Source organism: Chlorocebus sabaeus, chromosome 23, assembly GCF_047675955.1.
Source record: "Chlorocebus sabaeus isolate Y175 chromosome 23, mChlSab1.0.hap1, whole genome shotgun sequence".
Lineage (NCBI taxonomy): Eukaryota > Metazoa > Chordata > Mammalia > Primates > Cercopithecidae > Chlorocebus > Chlorocebus sabaeus.
In genome coordinates, this window is record NC_132926.1 from 62,422,138 (window position 1) to 62,439,896 (window position 17,759).

Sequence of the window (17,759 nt, forward strand, 5' to 3'; positions counted from 1 at the left end):
ACTTTCTAATAATTTCTTACTTATAAAATTATAGGTAATTCAGAGACCTTTAAAATAAGAACAAAATTAGTATGTACATAACTAGTTTAACATTTAAGGCTTTGGGAAGAACTTTTTTAAATCTCAACTAAGCCATTTCTAAAGGGCTCTCAAGCTTCTAAAACTGTAAGTATCAGACACACCTTTCCAAGATGAGTAACATATCAACACTGCTCACAAGAAGAAAAGTTAGAACTGCCTAGACAAAGATTGGTGAGCAAAACTGTATTTAACATGAGAAACTTGGGTACCATTCATTCCCAAAATTATTCTATTCTCCCAGCTATTAACAAGAATCTAGAAAACCACAAAACAGCCTAGACCACTATAGTGGCAGAAAATGATTGAGAGTGCTGAATCCTAACCACTAGACCACCAGGGAAGGCAGATAATGATTGAAATAGACCTTGCAGATATCACTGATGAGGGCACAAAGTATAAAAACTACTTTCCCATTGCATACGTTACTTTTTTGACTTTTTAAAAACTAAAATATACTAGTTATACATATTCTGAAGGTACATGTGATATTATGATGCCTTATATAATGTGTAATGACCAAATCAGGGTAACTGGTATATCCATCAACTCAAACATTTATCTTGTCTTTGGGTTAAGAACATTACAAATCTTCTCTTCTAGCTATTTTGAAATACACAATAAATTAAAGTTAACTATAATTTCTCTATTGTACTATCAAATACTAGAATTTATTCCTCCTATCTAACTTTACTTTCGTAGTCCTTAACCAACTTCTCTTTCCCATTGCACTCTTTCTGTGAGTAGCTTGGTGAAGCAGAAAGGTGCTACATGAAGAACATGAAGAGTTGGATTCTAGTACTGAACCTGCTATGCAAGCAACTTAAGAACGTGAGTCCATCATTCAACTTCCCTAGGCCTCTATCTTCATTAATAAGCTAGTAATTTAAATACTTCCACTTGCTATTCCACCAAGCTGTTCCAAGGCTCAAATGAGATACAATTTGTATCTTACAATACCTTAAATACCATAGAATTTTATCTAAAAGGTCAAATAAAGGCAAAAATTGTGAAATGACAAAATACAATTTTGTATTAATGTGTTAAAGTAAAAAAGATGGTGTATATAGTCCCTGTAAATTAAAAAGTAGTTGCAAAAATTCTTCACGTTATAGCCTCTAAAAGCTCTCAAAGTACACAAGCATTCCAATGGCACCCTGTTTTCCATTTTTCATCATATGCATAAGGAAAAAACGAAAGGAAGACTCCAGCCATCTCAAATTGTACAATGAAATAAATTATTAACTTAAATACCCATTCATCTCAATACATAACATTGCTCACATTTCCCATATATCTATTGGCAAAACTGAATGCTAAAGGATATTTATGTACAGGGATTTGGATATTTGAGTTGACTAACTTCAAACTGAATACAAAATAAGCATATCTATAAAATGCAACAGAGTATCTATTACCTTAGGTGAGAAAAAAGAAAAGAACATAAGGCACACAGAAAAAAATATGTCTGTCTTGCAGTTTATTTTATGTATTATCACTAATAATATAAGCAAATATTCTTGCTTTCTCCAGTTCATTCTCAAACTCCTAGGTTAGCCAGCATCTACTAAACTCAGTTTTATAAATAAAAAACCAACCTCAAGAGAGTAAATAAAAGATCAGAGAAGTTCCATAGCTATTAAGATACAAAGTTATATGAAATCAAAAATAGAAATGTTTACTTACTTAACCCAGTGTTTCTTCCACAATACTAGGTGTCAGGATATCTAGCATTACAGTGAGCCAAGTACTCTTGAGGAATGCTTCTGCTTCCAGAAATGAGATCCTTTTAAAGCATTACTGAGATAAAAAAAGGTATCCTCCAACCAGAAAAAAAAAAAAAAAAAAGAAAAGAGTCCCTAGTGCCTGAGAATGATACAAATAACAGTACTGATACCTAGGTACTCAGAGGTAGGCCAGCATCAAGATGGGGTCCTAAACCTAAACTGTTCTACACTGAACTTCAACTTTTAAGGAAGACTGAAGCAGACCAAAATTGGCTATGCCTCCTGGTAACCAGCAGTAGCAAAGACAGATCCTCTCTGAAGAAAACATTGCCAATTCAGAACACAGAACAAACACAGAATAAGATCAGGTAAAGAGCTAGTAATTAGAAATCATGAAGGAAAGCTACTATGAGAAAAAGTTAAAGAAACAGATTTAAACTACAATGGAAGAGAAATGTTGGAATTTAAAATATATTATAAAGAAAACTATGAATTAGCATTTGTACCCTTCCTGACTCAACAATTTTACTTCAAAGTACATATCCAAGAAAAGTTATTGTTCTTGTTATCCAGAACACACGTACAAGAAAGCAAATTAATTAAAAAGTAACACATATGTTCATTAATAAGAATTAAATAAATTCACATAATAGTCTTGCAGCAATAAAATTGAATGAGCTACAGCTATATATAAATCTTAGAGCCCTAAAATTGCATGGAAAGACAAAGTACAATTCTCAAAATTTTTTTTAAATGACAAATGTCATAAAGATCAAAAACATGAAAACCAAAAAATAAAGTGTTTGTTCATGTAATTTTTATTAAAAACAAAATTAAAGGTAAGGGAATGAATAGTCTCTTTAAGTGATTACCTCTTGGGGGAGGAAATGGGGTGAGGTAAAAAGGTAACAAAAATAGACACAAGTTATGGAAATGCTCCAGTTGGGGGGCCGCATGACAGCATGTCATCAAGATGATCTTCAGGCCGGGCGCAGTGGCTCACGCCTGTAATCCCAGCACTTTGGGAGGCCGAGGTGGGCAGATCACAAGGTCAGGAGATCGAGACCATGGTGAAACCCCGTCTCTACTAAAAATAGAAAAAATTAGCCGGGCGCAGTGGCGGGCGCCTGTAGTCCCAGCTACTCCGGAGGCTGAGGCCGGAGAATGGCGTGAACCCGGGAGGCGGAGCTTGCAGTGAGCCGAGATTGCGCCACTGCACTCCAGCCTGGGTGACAGAGCGAGACTCCATCACAAAAAAAAAAAAAAAAGATGATCTTCAATGACTCCCATGTCCTTTGATTTATCCCTTGTTGTAGTCCTTTTTCACAGTGTACCAAGGCTAGTCTGTGTGATCAACAGGATAGGACAAACGTGGTGGTATATCTCTTCTGAAATAGGTTATAAAAGACACTGCAGCTTCTGTCTTGGTGGCCCTCTCTTTCAAATCTTTAGCTCTGGGGAAAGCCAGCTACCATGTCAAAAGCAGGCCTATGGAAAAGGCCACATGGTGAGAAACTGAGGCCTCCTAACAACAGGTAGGAAGGAACAGAGGCCTCTTGGCAACTACCATGTGCACAAATGATCTTGGAAGTAAATCCTCCAAGCCAAGTTTTCAAATGACTACAGTGCCAGCAAACATCTTCATTAAAACCTCATTAAAGACCTAGAAGCAGAACCTCCTAGTTAGGCTAAAATTCCTAGTGACCCCAGAAATTGAGTGAGATAATAAATGTTTGCTGTTTTAATCCACTAAGTTTTAGAGTAGTTTACTACACAGCAGGAAATAACTAAAACAGCTTGGAAAGTTAGTTCCTGGATACTCATTATAGGGTTTTATTTTATTTCATGTAAGAAACATGTAAGTTATACACATTATTTTTCATGTATCAAGTATATTTCAAAGGGGAAATGAAATAGCAAAAATGTCTCCACACATTACTCATAATATCTGGTTCTTTAACAACAAATAATTCCTTTAATTGCCCATAAGGAAATATTTTAGAGGAGGAGAAGAAAAGCTTCGGGTCAAAATAAATTTTCAGATATTCTAAACTATAAAAGAGTAAGAAAAAAGCAGAATAAAAATAATGGAATTATAGGACTAGAAACAATAGTCCCAAAATTAAAGGAAATTTTAAAATGATCTATAACTCTCTTACTTTGTGGAAGAGAAAACAGATCCAGAAAGATTAAGTCATTTGTCTAAAGTAGACTTTATTTTCTAAACTTCTTTTACTACAGCATGGTAGGCATAAAGGATTAAACATTTACTTAACGGTTCAGTGGTCCAGATCTGTTCAAATAAATGGCAGCATATTCCCAAAGAAAAACAAATTTAAAACCTAAAGTTTTAAGTACTTTCTTGAAAATGTACTGCTTCCCAAAGAGTCTAGAACCCACAGCAAAAAGTGACTAAAGGTAGAAATCTAACAAAGGGATGATCAGCACAAATTCTAACTAGTGGTTTGTCTCTTGATATGAAGCGGGGGGTAGAAAGAAGGTACAAAGTTAGATGCAAGTTATTGGCAATATTCCAATTCTTGGGTTGAGAAGTGAGTTCATGAATATTCGATACATTTTTATGCTTTACTTCTTGTATCTATAACCTACACTGTTTTGTGCCTATATAGTATCATACTTAAAAGGAAACCAATAAAGTGTATATCTTTCACATAACATGATTCTTTAACAAGACTTCCTTTGACACGACCATGAGAACATAAAGAGTTTTTAAAGAATACGAGGCTTTAAAAATGGCTCTGCTCTCAAGGAAACAGGAAAAAAATTAGACCTCAGGTCCAAATAGGTATTCTACACTAAAGAAAATTGGTTAGACACAGCTCTTGGCAAAGGCTGCAAAGTACTGCTGTAGTATTACAAATCCCAAGTTCTAAAATGAATGTTAGTTCAAATATGGAAAATAAATGGTACTGTAAGTATTTGCGTTCCATCGAGTAGCTAATTTTAAAATAATTCCATCAATTATTTTGTACCATTTCACAGAAGCTACTTTTAAAGTATTATGTAAATCTTTTCAGAAATATATAAAAACCAAGAGTACCAAAAACTACAGTTCTCCATAGTCAACTAATATATATATATATATGTAAAGAAAGGTAGGCTCTCAATTATCCATTTAAATTTTTAAAGAAAGTTGAAAGACTTACACTATCTCATTCCAAGACTTAATATAAAACTAGAATAATCAAAACATCCTGATATTGCTGAAAGGACAGGCGCACAGATCAATGGAATAGAACAGAGAAGCCAGAAATAGACCCAGGGGTAAGTATTCGATTGATTTTCCACAAAGGTGCAAAGACAACCCAAATCAAGAATGAAGAATAGTCTATAGAACAAAAGAACTAGATTCTTGAACAAACAAACAGCTTTTTTTCTTTTTAAGGCAGGGTCTCAGTCCATTACCCAGGCGGGAGCGCAGTGGTGCAACCATAGTTCACTGCAGCCTCAAATTCCTGGGCTCAAGAATCCTTTCACCTCAGCCTTCCAAGTAGCTGTGACTACAGGTACAAACCACCCTGTCCAGCTTGACTTTTTTTAAAAAAGGGAAGATGAACTATTATGTGTTAAAGGAAACTTAAGAACTATAACAACAAAAATGCCTGTGGACCTTGTTTGGATCCTTAGCGGAATAAACCAACTCTAAAAGTATCTCTTTCAAGAAAACTAGAACATTTTAATATGAATTTGGTATTAGGGGATATTAGCAAGTTATTTTGTTTGGTTATGATAATGGCATTGTGGTTACGTGTCCACATCTGTTAGATATTCATTTCCAAGTGTTCATTAGGTGAAATACAATGTCTAGGATTTACTTTGAAATACTGCAGAAGAAAAAGGAGAAGGTGATCAAAAAATGAAACAAAATTGGCTGTTGACCATTTGCTGAAGCTGAATAATGGGTACAAATGGTTCTTAACTTTCTTTACTCTTATGTATATTAGAAAGCTACACAAAAAAGTCTTTTTTAACACAAAGAAACTATGACCATAAAAAGCATTTTTTTAAATTATGGAACATGAATAAGGTAAAATATAATGCAACCATTAAAAGATACCCTGCACTATTTTATTAAATGGGAAAATGTTCATGACATGGGAAAAGAAAAGATAATAATAATTAGACTTCCAGTCTGCACTCCAACATAAAAAGAGCTTGGAAGTTGTTACTTCCATCCTCAAACCAAGATAAAAGCTTAACAAGCTAAAAATCAACAACTCTGCTTATCGGCACCAGAGAATTCAGGTCACAGGGCAAATCACCATCGGGAAAACTGGAGACACAGGCAAACGCAGAAAACCCAGCTTACTGGGAACAGAAGCCTCCAGAGCCCAAGCAGTTAGAACACTTAAACAGTAACTGATAAATTGCTAGAGGCTGAATGTGGACTTGTTTCATCTTAGGAGGACCCAAACTTAGGAGGGGACTCCAATACTTCTATAAGTTTTACCTCCAAAATTTCCCACCACATAGTGAAGATCAGAGAAAAATCCCCTCATGCTTTGGAGAAGAAAAGGGGAAAGAAACCATTTTGAAATATGCCCAGAGTATTCTGTTCTACTTAAGGCCTGCTCATGAGACACTACTTTAGTAGAGCCTTGTCTGACCTAGGGGAAGAGTGATTAGACAATTGGAACTTCTCTAGCTTTCCCATCTCAAATAAGGGAAAGAGAAGAAAAAAAGGCTAAAAAACTCTTCTGAAGGTACCAAACCAGGACTCTGACCCACTAAAAAAAATGGAGATTTAATAATAAGAGTACACAACACTTCCCCTCCCCAATACCTTTCCATTCCATCAACAGGGCTCCAGTATAATAGCAATTACAAGTGAGAGCTTCAAGATACAAACTCTATTTAACAAAGAGTTTCTAAGGAAACTCAAAGACAACGGAGTATAAAAAAACAAGAACAGAGAGGAAGCAGAAGCCTCTGATACCCATAGCTATAGTAAATAATAAACACGGCCTAACTTCTAACGAGATAAACATAAAACCTCACACTAAAGGCGTATTAATCTCACTTGCTATTACTCAATAGCATTATTTTTTACTTTCAACAAAAAAATTGCAACCCATGTTAAAAGGCAAGAAAAAGCATAGGCTAAAGAGACAAACATTAGAACCTGATTCATATGGCAGAGATTTGGAGATTACCAGACAAGGAATTTAAAATAACTATGATTACTATGCTTAGGGCTCTAATGGAAAAAGTGAATAATACACAAGAACAGATGGTTACTTTAAGCTGAGAGATAAAACTCTAAAAAAGAATCAAAAGAAAATACTAGAAATCAAAACCATTGTACAAGAAATGAAGAAAGAATCAGTGAGCTTGAAGATATGTCAATACAAACTTCCTGAATGGAAACGCAAAAAAAGAATGAGAAAAATGGAACAGAATAAAGATCTAAGAACTGTGGGACAATTACAAAAGATATAACTTGCATACAATGAGAACCCGAGAAGAGGAAAAAGAGAATAAGCAGAAAAAATATTTGAAGGAATGATGGCTGAGAATTTTCCAAAATTAATGACAGGAATCTCAGAGGATACCAGGCAGCATAAATATCAAAAATCTCCACCTAAACACATCATACGCAAACTGCAGAAAACCAAAGATAAGGAGAAAATCTTGCAAGAAGCCAGAGGGGAAAAAAACGCCTTACCTATAGAGGAATAAGGATAAGAATTATGTCACACTTCCTTTCTGAAACCATGTAACCAAGAGGAAACTGATGTGAAATACAGGTACATCTCATTGTATTATATTCCACTTTATTGTGCTATGCAAATATTGCGTTTTTCACAAACTGAAGGTTTGTGGCAACTCTACATGAAGCAAGTCTATCAGCGTCATTTTTCCAACAGCATGTGCTCGCTTCATTTATCCATATTGGCATTTAACAATAAAGTGGTTTTTAATTAAGGCATGTATATAGTTTAGATCTACACATAATGCTCTTGCACATTTAATAAACTACAGTATACTGTAAATATAATTTTTACATGCACTGAGAAACCAAAACATTTATATGACTTGTTTTATTGCAATCTTAGCTTTATTGTGGTGATCTACAACCAAACCTGCAACATCTCCAAGATACGCCTGTATTTAAAATGTTGAAAGAAAAAAGCCACCAACCTAGAATTCTGTATCCAATGAACTTATCCTTCAAAAGTAAAGGAGATTAAGAGAATAGAAAGACAAGCCACAGACTGAAAAAAAAATTTCTAAAACAGGTATCTGATAAAGGACTTGTTTCTAAAATATACAAAGAACCCTTAACATTCAAGAAAACAAACAATCCAATTTAAAAATGAGTGAAAGATGTGAATAGACGTCTCAACAAAAAAGACAAATAAATGCCAAATAAGCACAGGAAAAAAATGCTCAATACCATACGTCACTAGGTAAGTGCAAATTAAAACAATAAGATATCACTACATATCTATTAGAAAACCTAAAATCCAAAGTACTGACAATAAAAAATGCTGGCGAGGATGTGGAGCAACAAGAACTCTCATTAATTGGTGGTGGGAATGCAAAATGATACAATCATTTTGGAAGACAGTTCAGCAATTTCTTACAAAGCTAAACCTAGTCTTATCATCATAGCATCCAGCAATCACACTCCATGATATGTGCCCAAATGACTTAAAAACTTATGTCTACACAAAAACCTGCACATGAATGTTTATGGCAGCTTTATTAATAAGTGCCAAAAACTGGAAGCAATCGAGATCTCCCTCAATAGGTGTATGAATAAAAAACACTGTAGTACATTTATACCATGGAATATTACTGAACGATAAAAAGAAGTGAGCTTCAATCCTTGAGAATTCAGGAAGAAAAGGGGAGAGAGAAACAGGTGAAACACAGGGGATTTTTAGGTAAGTAAAACTGTTCTGTATGACACTATAACAGTGGATACATAACTTTATGCATTTGTGAAAACCCATACAATTGTACAACACAAAGGGTGAATCCCAGTGTAAACGATTAACTTTAGCTTATCATAATGGTTCTATACTGGTTCATCAATTGTAATAAATATACCACTCTGACCAAAGATGTTAATAGCAGGGAAAACTGTGGGAGATAAAGTATATAAGAATTCTCTGTACAATTTTTCTGTAAATCTAGAACTGCTCTAAAAAATAATCTATTTTTACAACAATTATTATGAAACAGGAAGAATATTACCCCAGTCCGTAAAAAAAAAGACTATCTATACAGAGAAAAAGAATGAAAGTTTTTATCAATGTGGTAGAATTATGGGTCATTTTTTACTTTTTCCTTTGTGCTTTTCTAAATTTTCCACAATGAACACAATTTACACATAATGCTTTCGAAATTGAAAAAAAAATAATTTTTAAGTATTCAGAAAATTAAATACTTTTGCAAAGCTCACTCCACATAGATTTGTAAGTAACAGCACTGAAAAATATAAGCTTGCTTACTAACCTTCAGGCATAACTGTCTGAGTCATCCGTGATCCAGCATTAGGAGCAATGGTGTTACAATGAATGTTGCTTTTTCTGCCTTCAATTGCAAGAGAATTTGCAAGGCCCAGAAGACCCAACTTTGCAGCACTATAATTTGCCTGGCCAAAGTTGCCATATATTCCTGAAGCTGATGAAGTCATAATAATTCTAAAAAGAAAATCAATCTCTCAATATCATCTTTTCCATAATTTGATAACATTGCAACTCTAATAATTCTGTTTTGGTACTATTGCACCTATCAAAAGCAACTATGTATACTGTCATTAGCTTCTTACGATCATGATTCATGTATCTAAAATAATATTAATATATAAGTAATCTCTCAAAATTCAACTACAAGATTTAACTGTTTTAAAAAGATTTTCTGGGCCGGGCGCGGTGGCTCAAGCCTGTAATCCCAGCACTTTGGGAGGCCGAGACGGGCGGATCATGAGGTCAGGAGATCGAGACCATCCTGGCTAACACGGTGAAACCCCGTCTCTACTAAAAAATACAAAAAACTAGCCGGGCGAGGTGGCGGGCGCCTGTAGTCCCAGCTACTCCGGAGGCTGAGGCAGGAGAATGGCATAAACCCGGGAGGTGGAGCTTGCAGTGAGCTGAGATCTGGCCACTGCACTCCCGCCTGGGCGACAGAGCGAGACTCCGCCTCAAAAAAAAAAAAGATTTTCTGGCCAGAACCAAATGATCTTACACTTACACTTACACTTAAATGTAAGAATGTATATTCATTATCTATCAAAAACAACAATAAATATTTATAACCACGAAATAACCTAGTAACATACAAGTTAAAATTTTAGCAAGAAATATTAAATCAAACAGTTCCAATTTTTCAGTCCTCATCACTTTGCCTCTCTCCCTTTCTGAATAATATTAAATGCCTCGTTAAAACAATCATCTCAAAATCTGACCCAACCTCACTAACTCTACTTAGGCTAAGTAAAATAAATCATGTCATCTATTCTCAGAAACTGTTAGGACCAGGATAAACTAGAAATCTCCAACAAAAACAGGCATCACAAGCAATTTGCTTCTATTAGGTATGTATGAGCCCTAAATTAAGAGGAATGACCTCAACACTAGAGTGCAAAAGAGAACATGGATTAAGCGTACTAGCACTGCCACAATGAGTTACTTATCTAGGAGCAATCATGAGAGGTCATACAGTTCTTAAACAGTTGATAAAGACTAACTCATGTCTGACTAGTACCAGTCAGCAGGAAATAGCCATTAATCTCTCCCCAGTTGGGAAGACATGAAATAATATTCAGGTTACAGAATAAGGTATAGCCGAATCTTCAATGTGTGTACTACCTTCTAAAATGCCAGAAACTAAGGCAGGAAGATCACTTGGGCCCAAGAGTTTGAGACCAGCCTGGGCAACAAAATGAGATGCCATCTCTACCAAAAGATTAAAAAATTAGCCAGGTGTGGTGGCACATACCTGCAGTCCCAGCTACTTGGGAGGCTAAAGTGGGAGGACTGCTTGAGTCCAGGAGGTAAGGCTGCAGTGAGCCAGGTTCATGCCACTGTACTCCAGCCTGGGCAAGAATGAAACCATGTCTCAAAATAAAATAAAAGTTGCCAGAGAACAGCAAGAAAATCTTTAATAACAAAAAGAGGTAAAAAATAAATATAAAGCTGTCCAGCTCAGCCAATCTGTGACTAAGTGATACCAATTTAATGAGGGTATGTGTCAAAACCATATGTTAAAAGCCATATCTAAAGATGTTTTCCTCAATATCATAAATCATTTCACAACACTTCACATAATCTTTCCCTGTACACAAGAACCCCCAGACACAACATCTTCAATCCCCCTTGACAACCACATGCAACTCTACCTTCCATATTTCTGTTTCTTCATGTGATCCCATGCTGCCCGTGTCACTTGGAATGAGCCCCGCAAATGAACTCTGTGGATTATATCTAAAACAATAAATTATTTTTATTGAATATTTTGTAAAAACTTAGATAACTATGTCTGAGAATCAACATAAGCAATATTGTATTTATACAAAGATGTTCATTTTATACCTGATGTATAAAATCACCTACTGTCGCACGCCAATGAGTATTTTGCCTTTGTTTCAGTTATGCTACTAATCGATAGTTCACACCTAGAACTACAACAGCTTTCCTCATAATTTGTAAAATTAATGGAACACCTATATACATCCAAATATAATGCTATGACCTTAATTTATGCCTACTTTATATAAAAATTTGCTAATATAAAATCCAAGATTTTTACAAATATAACTGGCACTCAACACTAACATCAGTTAAAGCATAATCATAAACCACATAGTTCATTAAGAAATATTTACAAAATACTCACTAGATCCCTACTGTTACTGTTTGCAAATGAGTTCGTGAAAGAGGCCTGTTTTCACAGATTTCGATCTAATGAAGCACTTACAAAACATTCAGACAGACAACTCTAGATTTTAACTGTCACATTTTTTAAGCATTCTTAATTTTGTTAAAACAAATGTTTTCCTGTGGATATTAGAAGAAGAATGTAAGAGTGAAAAAAGGAACTAAAAAAAAAGAAAGAGAGAAGGGTAGTCAGGAGTAGTGGGCTTAGTAGGATGGTATCAGAGAAGGAAATACCTCAGTCCCATCGCAGCACCAAGAAAAGCACCAACATAGGCCCCCTTTACCAGCACATCCTATCTTTCTTAGCTTCTTTTTTATCCCAGTTGTTACAAAGGAAGCAGAAACTAAAAGCTCTTCTTAGCTTAATTGTAAATCAAAGATATTAATTCTTCTTTCAAAAGACCAGTCAGGCAATATTCCCCCAAAACACATTCTATAAACAATGATACAACTGTTTCACCTCAGTTGCCATGCCTCCCACTGTCTCAGCCACCACTCTTCATTTTAGTTCTGATGGCCAATGGAAGTAAGGACAAAGAAGAGCAAAAGAAAAAAAAAAAAAAAAAAAAACTCTTAACTGTGATTTTTTTCATTATCTAAACTCAATCTTTCCAATTCAGACAGAATGGAAAACTTTCCTATTTACTAGAAGCTTCAAAATTATATCCAGGTTTTGTCCTAACCTGTTCTAAGATCGCCATCATTTTTAGTACACTAGACTCCCTTACATATCCTGCTCCTGCTCTTGAGAAAGATTCACAGAGCTGGATAAGCACATTAAAGGCTGTTAGAGTTAATACAGCTAGAAAATGCTGACAACCTCTTAAGGAGAAAAAAAAGGGGAGAGGGAAACCTGAAGAAATAAAATCCTTTTAGACAACTTCTAAACAAGTGATTTAACATTTTTTAAACGTATTAAATGTTTTCTAAAAGAGGCTACTTCTAACTATTTATTGTTTTCAGTACACAGTTTACTCATCATATATACTAGCAGCAAAAGTAGGTAGAAGCAGGTTTTTCCTTAAATATATAAATTTATCAAATATTAAAAAGGCTAAATGGATAAGTATGTTCCACAGAGACATATTAAAATCAACTTACCCCAGTCTTCATCACTTATCCTAGCAAAGGAACGATCCCTCAGAATTCTAGAAAATCAATGTTGTATAGGGTAAGAAGAGGAAAGTTACATTTTTAAAAAAATTATATGCACATCACTAAAAATGAAAAAGAAATACTCACCCAGCATTGTTGACCACAACATCTACAATATAAAAAGATCCCAGTCACATATAAAAGCAAGCATAGTAGTTTGCATTTGCTTACAACTCACATTTCTCTCAAAACTGGCTTTTTTAACCATGAAAAAGTAAATATAATAGGTAAAGAGTGCTATTAAAACAAAAGTCTATACCTACATCAAAAAAATTGACTCACAAAAGCCTAAGTATCACATTATATCAAATACCTTCCTCTCAAACGAATATCTATAAATTTTCCCACCTCTCTATCAAAATTCTATCCACTTATTTATAGAATTAGCTACTGTACAACTCTTAGGTTCTAAGGAATCAGAATCATAAGCCATTCTACACTTAACCTCAGAATTCACTTAGCAAGTTAAAGTTAGATTTTTTCCCTTGCCACTCAAAAGTAAAAGGCCCAAAAAGAAAACCATTAGAGTTACAAACTGATGCCTTATCTTGTTACATAATTATTTTCTCACTATGAAAGAAAATAATTACGTTTTAAGGTTCGGCCCTCTTGTGGCTATTTTCACCCTATGATTTCATATTTTTGTGGTTTCTATCCCTGTCAGATGATATGTGAACATGTTTCTTATGAGTTCCATCAAACATAATAAGAAAAATAAATGTGACACACCAAACAAAAAAGGGGAGAGCACATTCAATTAAGAATAAGTAATGTTTTTCAGATTGTAAACATGTTGGGTTTATCTTCTGTGATGTCTCCATCTAGCAGTTAAATAATCTATTAAGAGTATGTGGGACTAAACTGGGAAGATTAGCTAGAGAAATAACAGAATAAACAATTTATTTCAAATTCTTCTTAAAAATTAAGATTTTTATTACAGAGAAATCATCTTAAGTAATTTGCAAGATATTGGATCATTTTAATCCAAATTATTATAATTATCCAAAAGAATCCACTGGGTCCTCTATTGTCAAAATATTGGCTTATTTTTTATCTTATAAACATCTTTGAGGTTTAACTGAATTATTTTAAAAAGGGCACTGAGTAAATGCTTGTAAGTTTTTAAAGTACTTAAGGTGCAAAAAAACAAACTCAACACTATAGCCATAAAATTGCCACCTCGATGAAGCCCTTTATGAAATAAGTAAAATAATTGACTTATAAATCAAATTTTAAAATGTGATTATGAGGAAAGAGGTATCTGTTTAGTAAATAAAAGTCAACTTAAAAATATTTTATTAGGAAGGTAGAAGTTGCTCTATAAGAGCCATAACACAAAGAAACATCACCTATTCTTCCAAAAGCATCCAGTGCTGTCTTCACAACCTTCTCTCCTTCTTCCACTGAATCTGAGGGAAATGAAAGAGATGGGGTTGCTCATTGCTTCGATACCTTTTGGTGGACAGAACTAGGAAATTTTTTTTTAAGGGTAAAAATACATTAAGATTTCATATTGGTATATCCAAATTTAGATTGTATAACTTTTACTCAACTTCTTTAATTTTATATTTGTCTCTTTTTTGTATGCTAAAAATCTCAATTTTTAACAATATTAACATACTCAATTATTTGATTATTTTACTATATATGTACATAATAGTTTACAAATAACACAATATTTTTATTAAAAGTATGCTTATTGAAAAAAAAAAAAAGAAAATTTGTATGAAATTTCAGCAACCTCCCTTCCAAAGGACTTCTAAATAATGTGGGTCAGAGTATACGACAGATACTATTCACCCAACAGAACTTAGAAGAACATATCCATATCTACAATAATTTACTAATTATTGTATGTGCTCACTAAGAATTGTAATTATTGTATGTGCTCACTAAGAAAAATAGTAAACAACAGAACAAAGGTTAGAATCATGAAATAGTCTACATCAAAAGTGTTAAAAATTTTCCCATATATAAAATATGTAGTCAGAGAATTTTGGCAGACTTAGAAAATCATAATTACACTGGAATACTGACATATTTGCTCAAAGATTATTAATGTGGCAAACAGCATTAGTTGAAGGAAAATAAATAGCATAGTTCTCTCAAATACCATACCATAGCTGGCCACTGCTTTTCCACCTCTCCTTCTTATTTCTTCAACAACCTTATCAGCAGCTAAGGAGCCTTTACCAACTCCTTTGAAGTCCCCTCCCAAATCATTCACTGTAATGCAAAAACAGACAAACAACAATTAATTATTCTAGACTTTCAATGTGTGTGTGTGTGTGTGTGTGTGTGTGTGTGTGTGCGTGCGTGTGTTGAAAATGAAATTCTAATTACTAGCATTTCTCTTCAATCATCTGCCCAATTCCTTCCTACCCTATCCCATCTTACTAAACACACCACAGGCATTTTCAAAACATTCCTCTTCATTTTTGAATACAGACATAAAGAAACAGTAAAAATATTTAAACACGGGTTCTTCTCACAACATTTTTAACTATGCAATGTTTTTCCTCTTTCAAAAAGTAAAAAAGCCTGGGCATGGTGGTTTATACCTATATCCAGCACTTTGGAAGGCTAAGGTGGGAGGACTGCTTGAGCTTAGGCATCCAAGACCACCAGCCTGGGCAACATAGCAAGATTTCATCTCTACTAAAAACCAAAATAATTAGTGGGCATTATGGCGTGTAGCTGTAGTCCCAGCTACTTGGGAGGCTGAGGTGGGAGGATTGCTTGAACCTGGGAAATCAATGCTACAGTGAGCTATGATCATGCCACTGCACTCCAGCCTGGGCAACAGAGCAAGATCCTATCCAGAAAAAAAAAAAAAGGAGCAGGGAAGAAAATTAAAAAAAAAAAAAAAGATTCAACCCACTTTTCAGCAAAAGAAAAGAAAAAACGTGAAAATCACTTTAAGATTAAATACACAGGAAAACAAAACTACTATAAAATCGATCAATCCTACTTCCACGTCTTTATCCAAAACAACTGAAATCAGAAGAAAAACTAACTTGAAATTCTCTTCAAATATCAAAGGATATTACCACTCCAATTCCACTGCAACACAATTCACAATAGCTAAGATGTGGAAACAACCTAAATGTCCATGGATAGATGAATGAATAAAGAAAATGGGGTATATACATGCAATGGAATAGTATTCTGCATTTAAAAAGAATAAAATACTGCAATATGTGATAATATGAATTCTGAAGACACTATGTTAAAAGAAATAAGTGAGTCACAAAAGGACAAATACTGGCATGATTCCACTTATGTGGGGTATCTAAAATATGAAAACTCATAGAATCAGAAAATAGAATGATGGTTGCCAGGAACTAGGGAGATGCTGGAAATGGAGAGTTGCTAACCAATGGGTATAAAGTTTCAATTACATTGGGATGGGTGTGGTGGCTCATGCGTGTAATCCCAACACTTTGGGAGGCTGAGGTGGGGGGATCACCTGAGGTCAGGAGTTCAAGACCAACCTGGCCAACATGGTGAAACCCCGTCTCTACTAAAAATACAAAAATTAGCTGGGCGTGATGACGCACACCTGCAATCCCAGCTACTCAGGAGGCTGAGGCAGAAGAATCGCTTGAACCCAGAAGGCAAAGGTTGCAGTGAGCTGAGATCACGCCACGGCACCCCAGCCTGGACAGCAGAGTGGAAACTCTGTCTTCAGAAAAAAAAAAAAAAAAGTTTCAATCATGCAAGATAAATAAGTTCTAGAGATTGGCTATACAACATACCTATAACAATACTATATTGGACACTTAAAACCTTGTGAAGAGGATAGATCTCGTAAGTATTCCTACCACAATAAAAAAGTTTTTAAAGATTAAGCATACAATGTTGAAATATCTTCTCCATAAGAAAGTCTTTATGTATAAGAATGGTGATTTTAAAAGCAACAGGCATGAGCTTAAAATATTAAAAAATAGTATTTTAAGTTTTTACAACATACACAGTGTCTAAAATGAAAGAAATAAAAACTATTTATCAAAAGAAGTCAAAAATTACATACAGACCCAGTACATGTTTAGTCACTAATTTATACCATAACTCCATGTTCATATTTTTAACACCTGATCACACTTACCATATAACATCTCCCTATATCCAAGTATATATTTACAAACATTGAGAATTTACTACTTGCAAGAAAATCTACAGAGGAACACCTAAATGTGTAAGAATGGTGTTTGCCCTCAGAGTTTATTATTTATTGAAAGTTAAGTATGTGACGGCGACAGTAATATACAGATTTTAGCATAAAGCATATATCCAAGCCAACATAATCAAATAAGAACAAATAACAAAGTTAATTTACACAATAATTTATGAAAAAATGTACAAAATAACATGCAAAAACTAATAAAAAGATCCATAGATAAATGCCAAATAACTTGGAAAAACAGAACTTAAGAGAATTATTTGAAAATAACTTGGAAAAACAGAACTTAAGAGAATTATTTGAAACAAAGAATCTGCATTGTGAAATGATCTTCTCCATAGGGTTACTGCAGAGATTTTGAAAACTATATCAATAAAAAAGTTACTAATTAATAAATAGCAGAATGGTATACATGAAAATGTAATAGCTATGATTAACAAAATTTTTTTGAAACAAGATTTTTTTTTTCTTCTGAAAAATTGCTCTTTTTAAAACTGGAATGAGGGTTGACAGTGGAATTGGATAAATAGGTAATGGGATAATATGGAGAAAAAGCCAATGCCTAAAATCAGCTAAGGCATATATATTTTCACTTAACTTTTTGAAAACAGGAAATGAGTTTTTCAAAATGCGGACTGAGATTTTTTTCTGACAGTATAATACGATATCTTATTGCAAATAAAAATGTTACAAAGACACAAAAATAAT

General features: G+C 34.2%; 1 protein-coding gene across 1 annotated transcript in view; it reads right to left on the reverse strand.

Moving 5' to 3' along the window:
- HSD17B4 (hydroxysteroid 17-beta dehydrogenase 4) overlaps positions 1-17,759 on the reverse strand; it is an 87,679-nt gene that overhangs the window by 48,627 nt on the left and 21,293 nt on the right. The window contains exons 3-8 of the mRNA XM_008014219.3: positions 14,987-15,094; positions 14,218-14,277; positions 12,956-12,977; positions 12,815-12,861; positions 11,176-11,260; positions 9,291-9,478 (exon numbers count right to left, since the gene is read on the reverse strand). Coding sequence (XP_008012410.1) covers positions 9,291-9,478; positions 11,176-11,260; positions 12,815-12,861; positions 12,956-12,977; positions 14,218-14,277; positions 14,987-15,094 — 510 coding nt within the window. The remainder of the gene's footprint in view (positions 1-9,290; positions 9,479-11,175; positions 11,261-12,814; positions 12,862-12,955; positions 12,978-14,217; positions 14,278-14,986; positions 15,095-17,759) is intronic.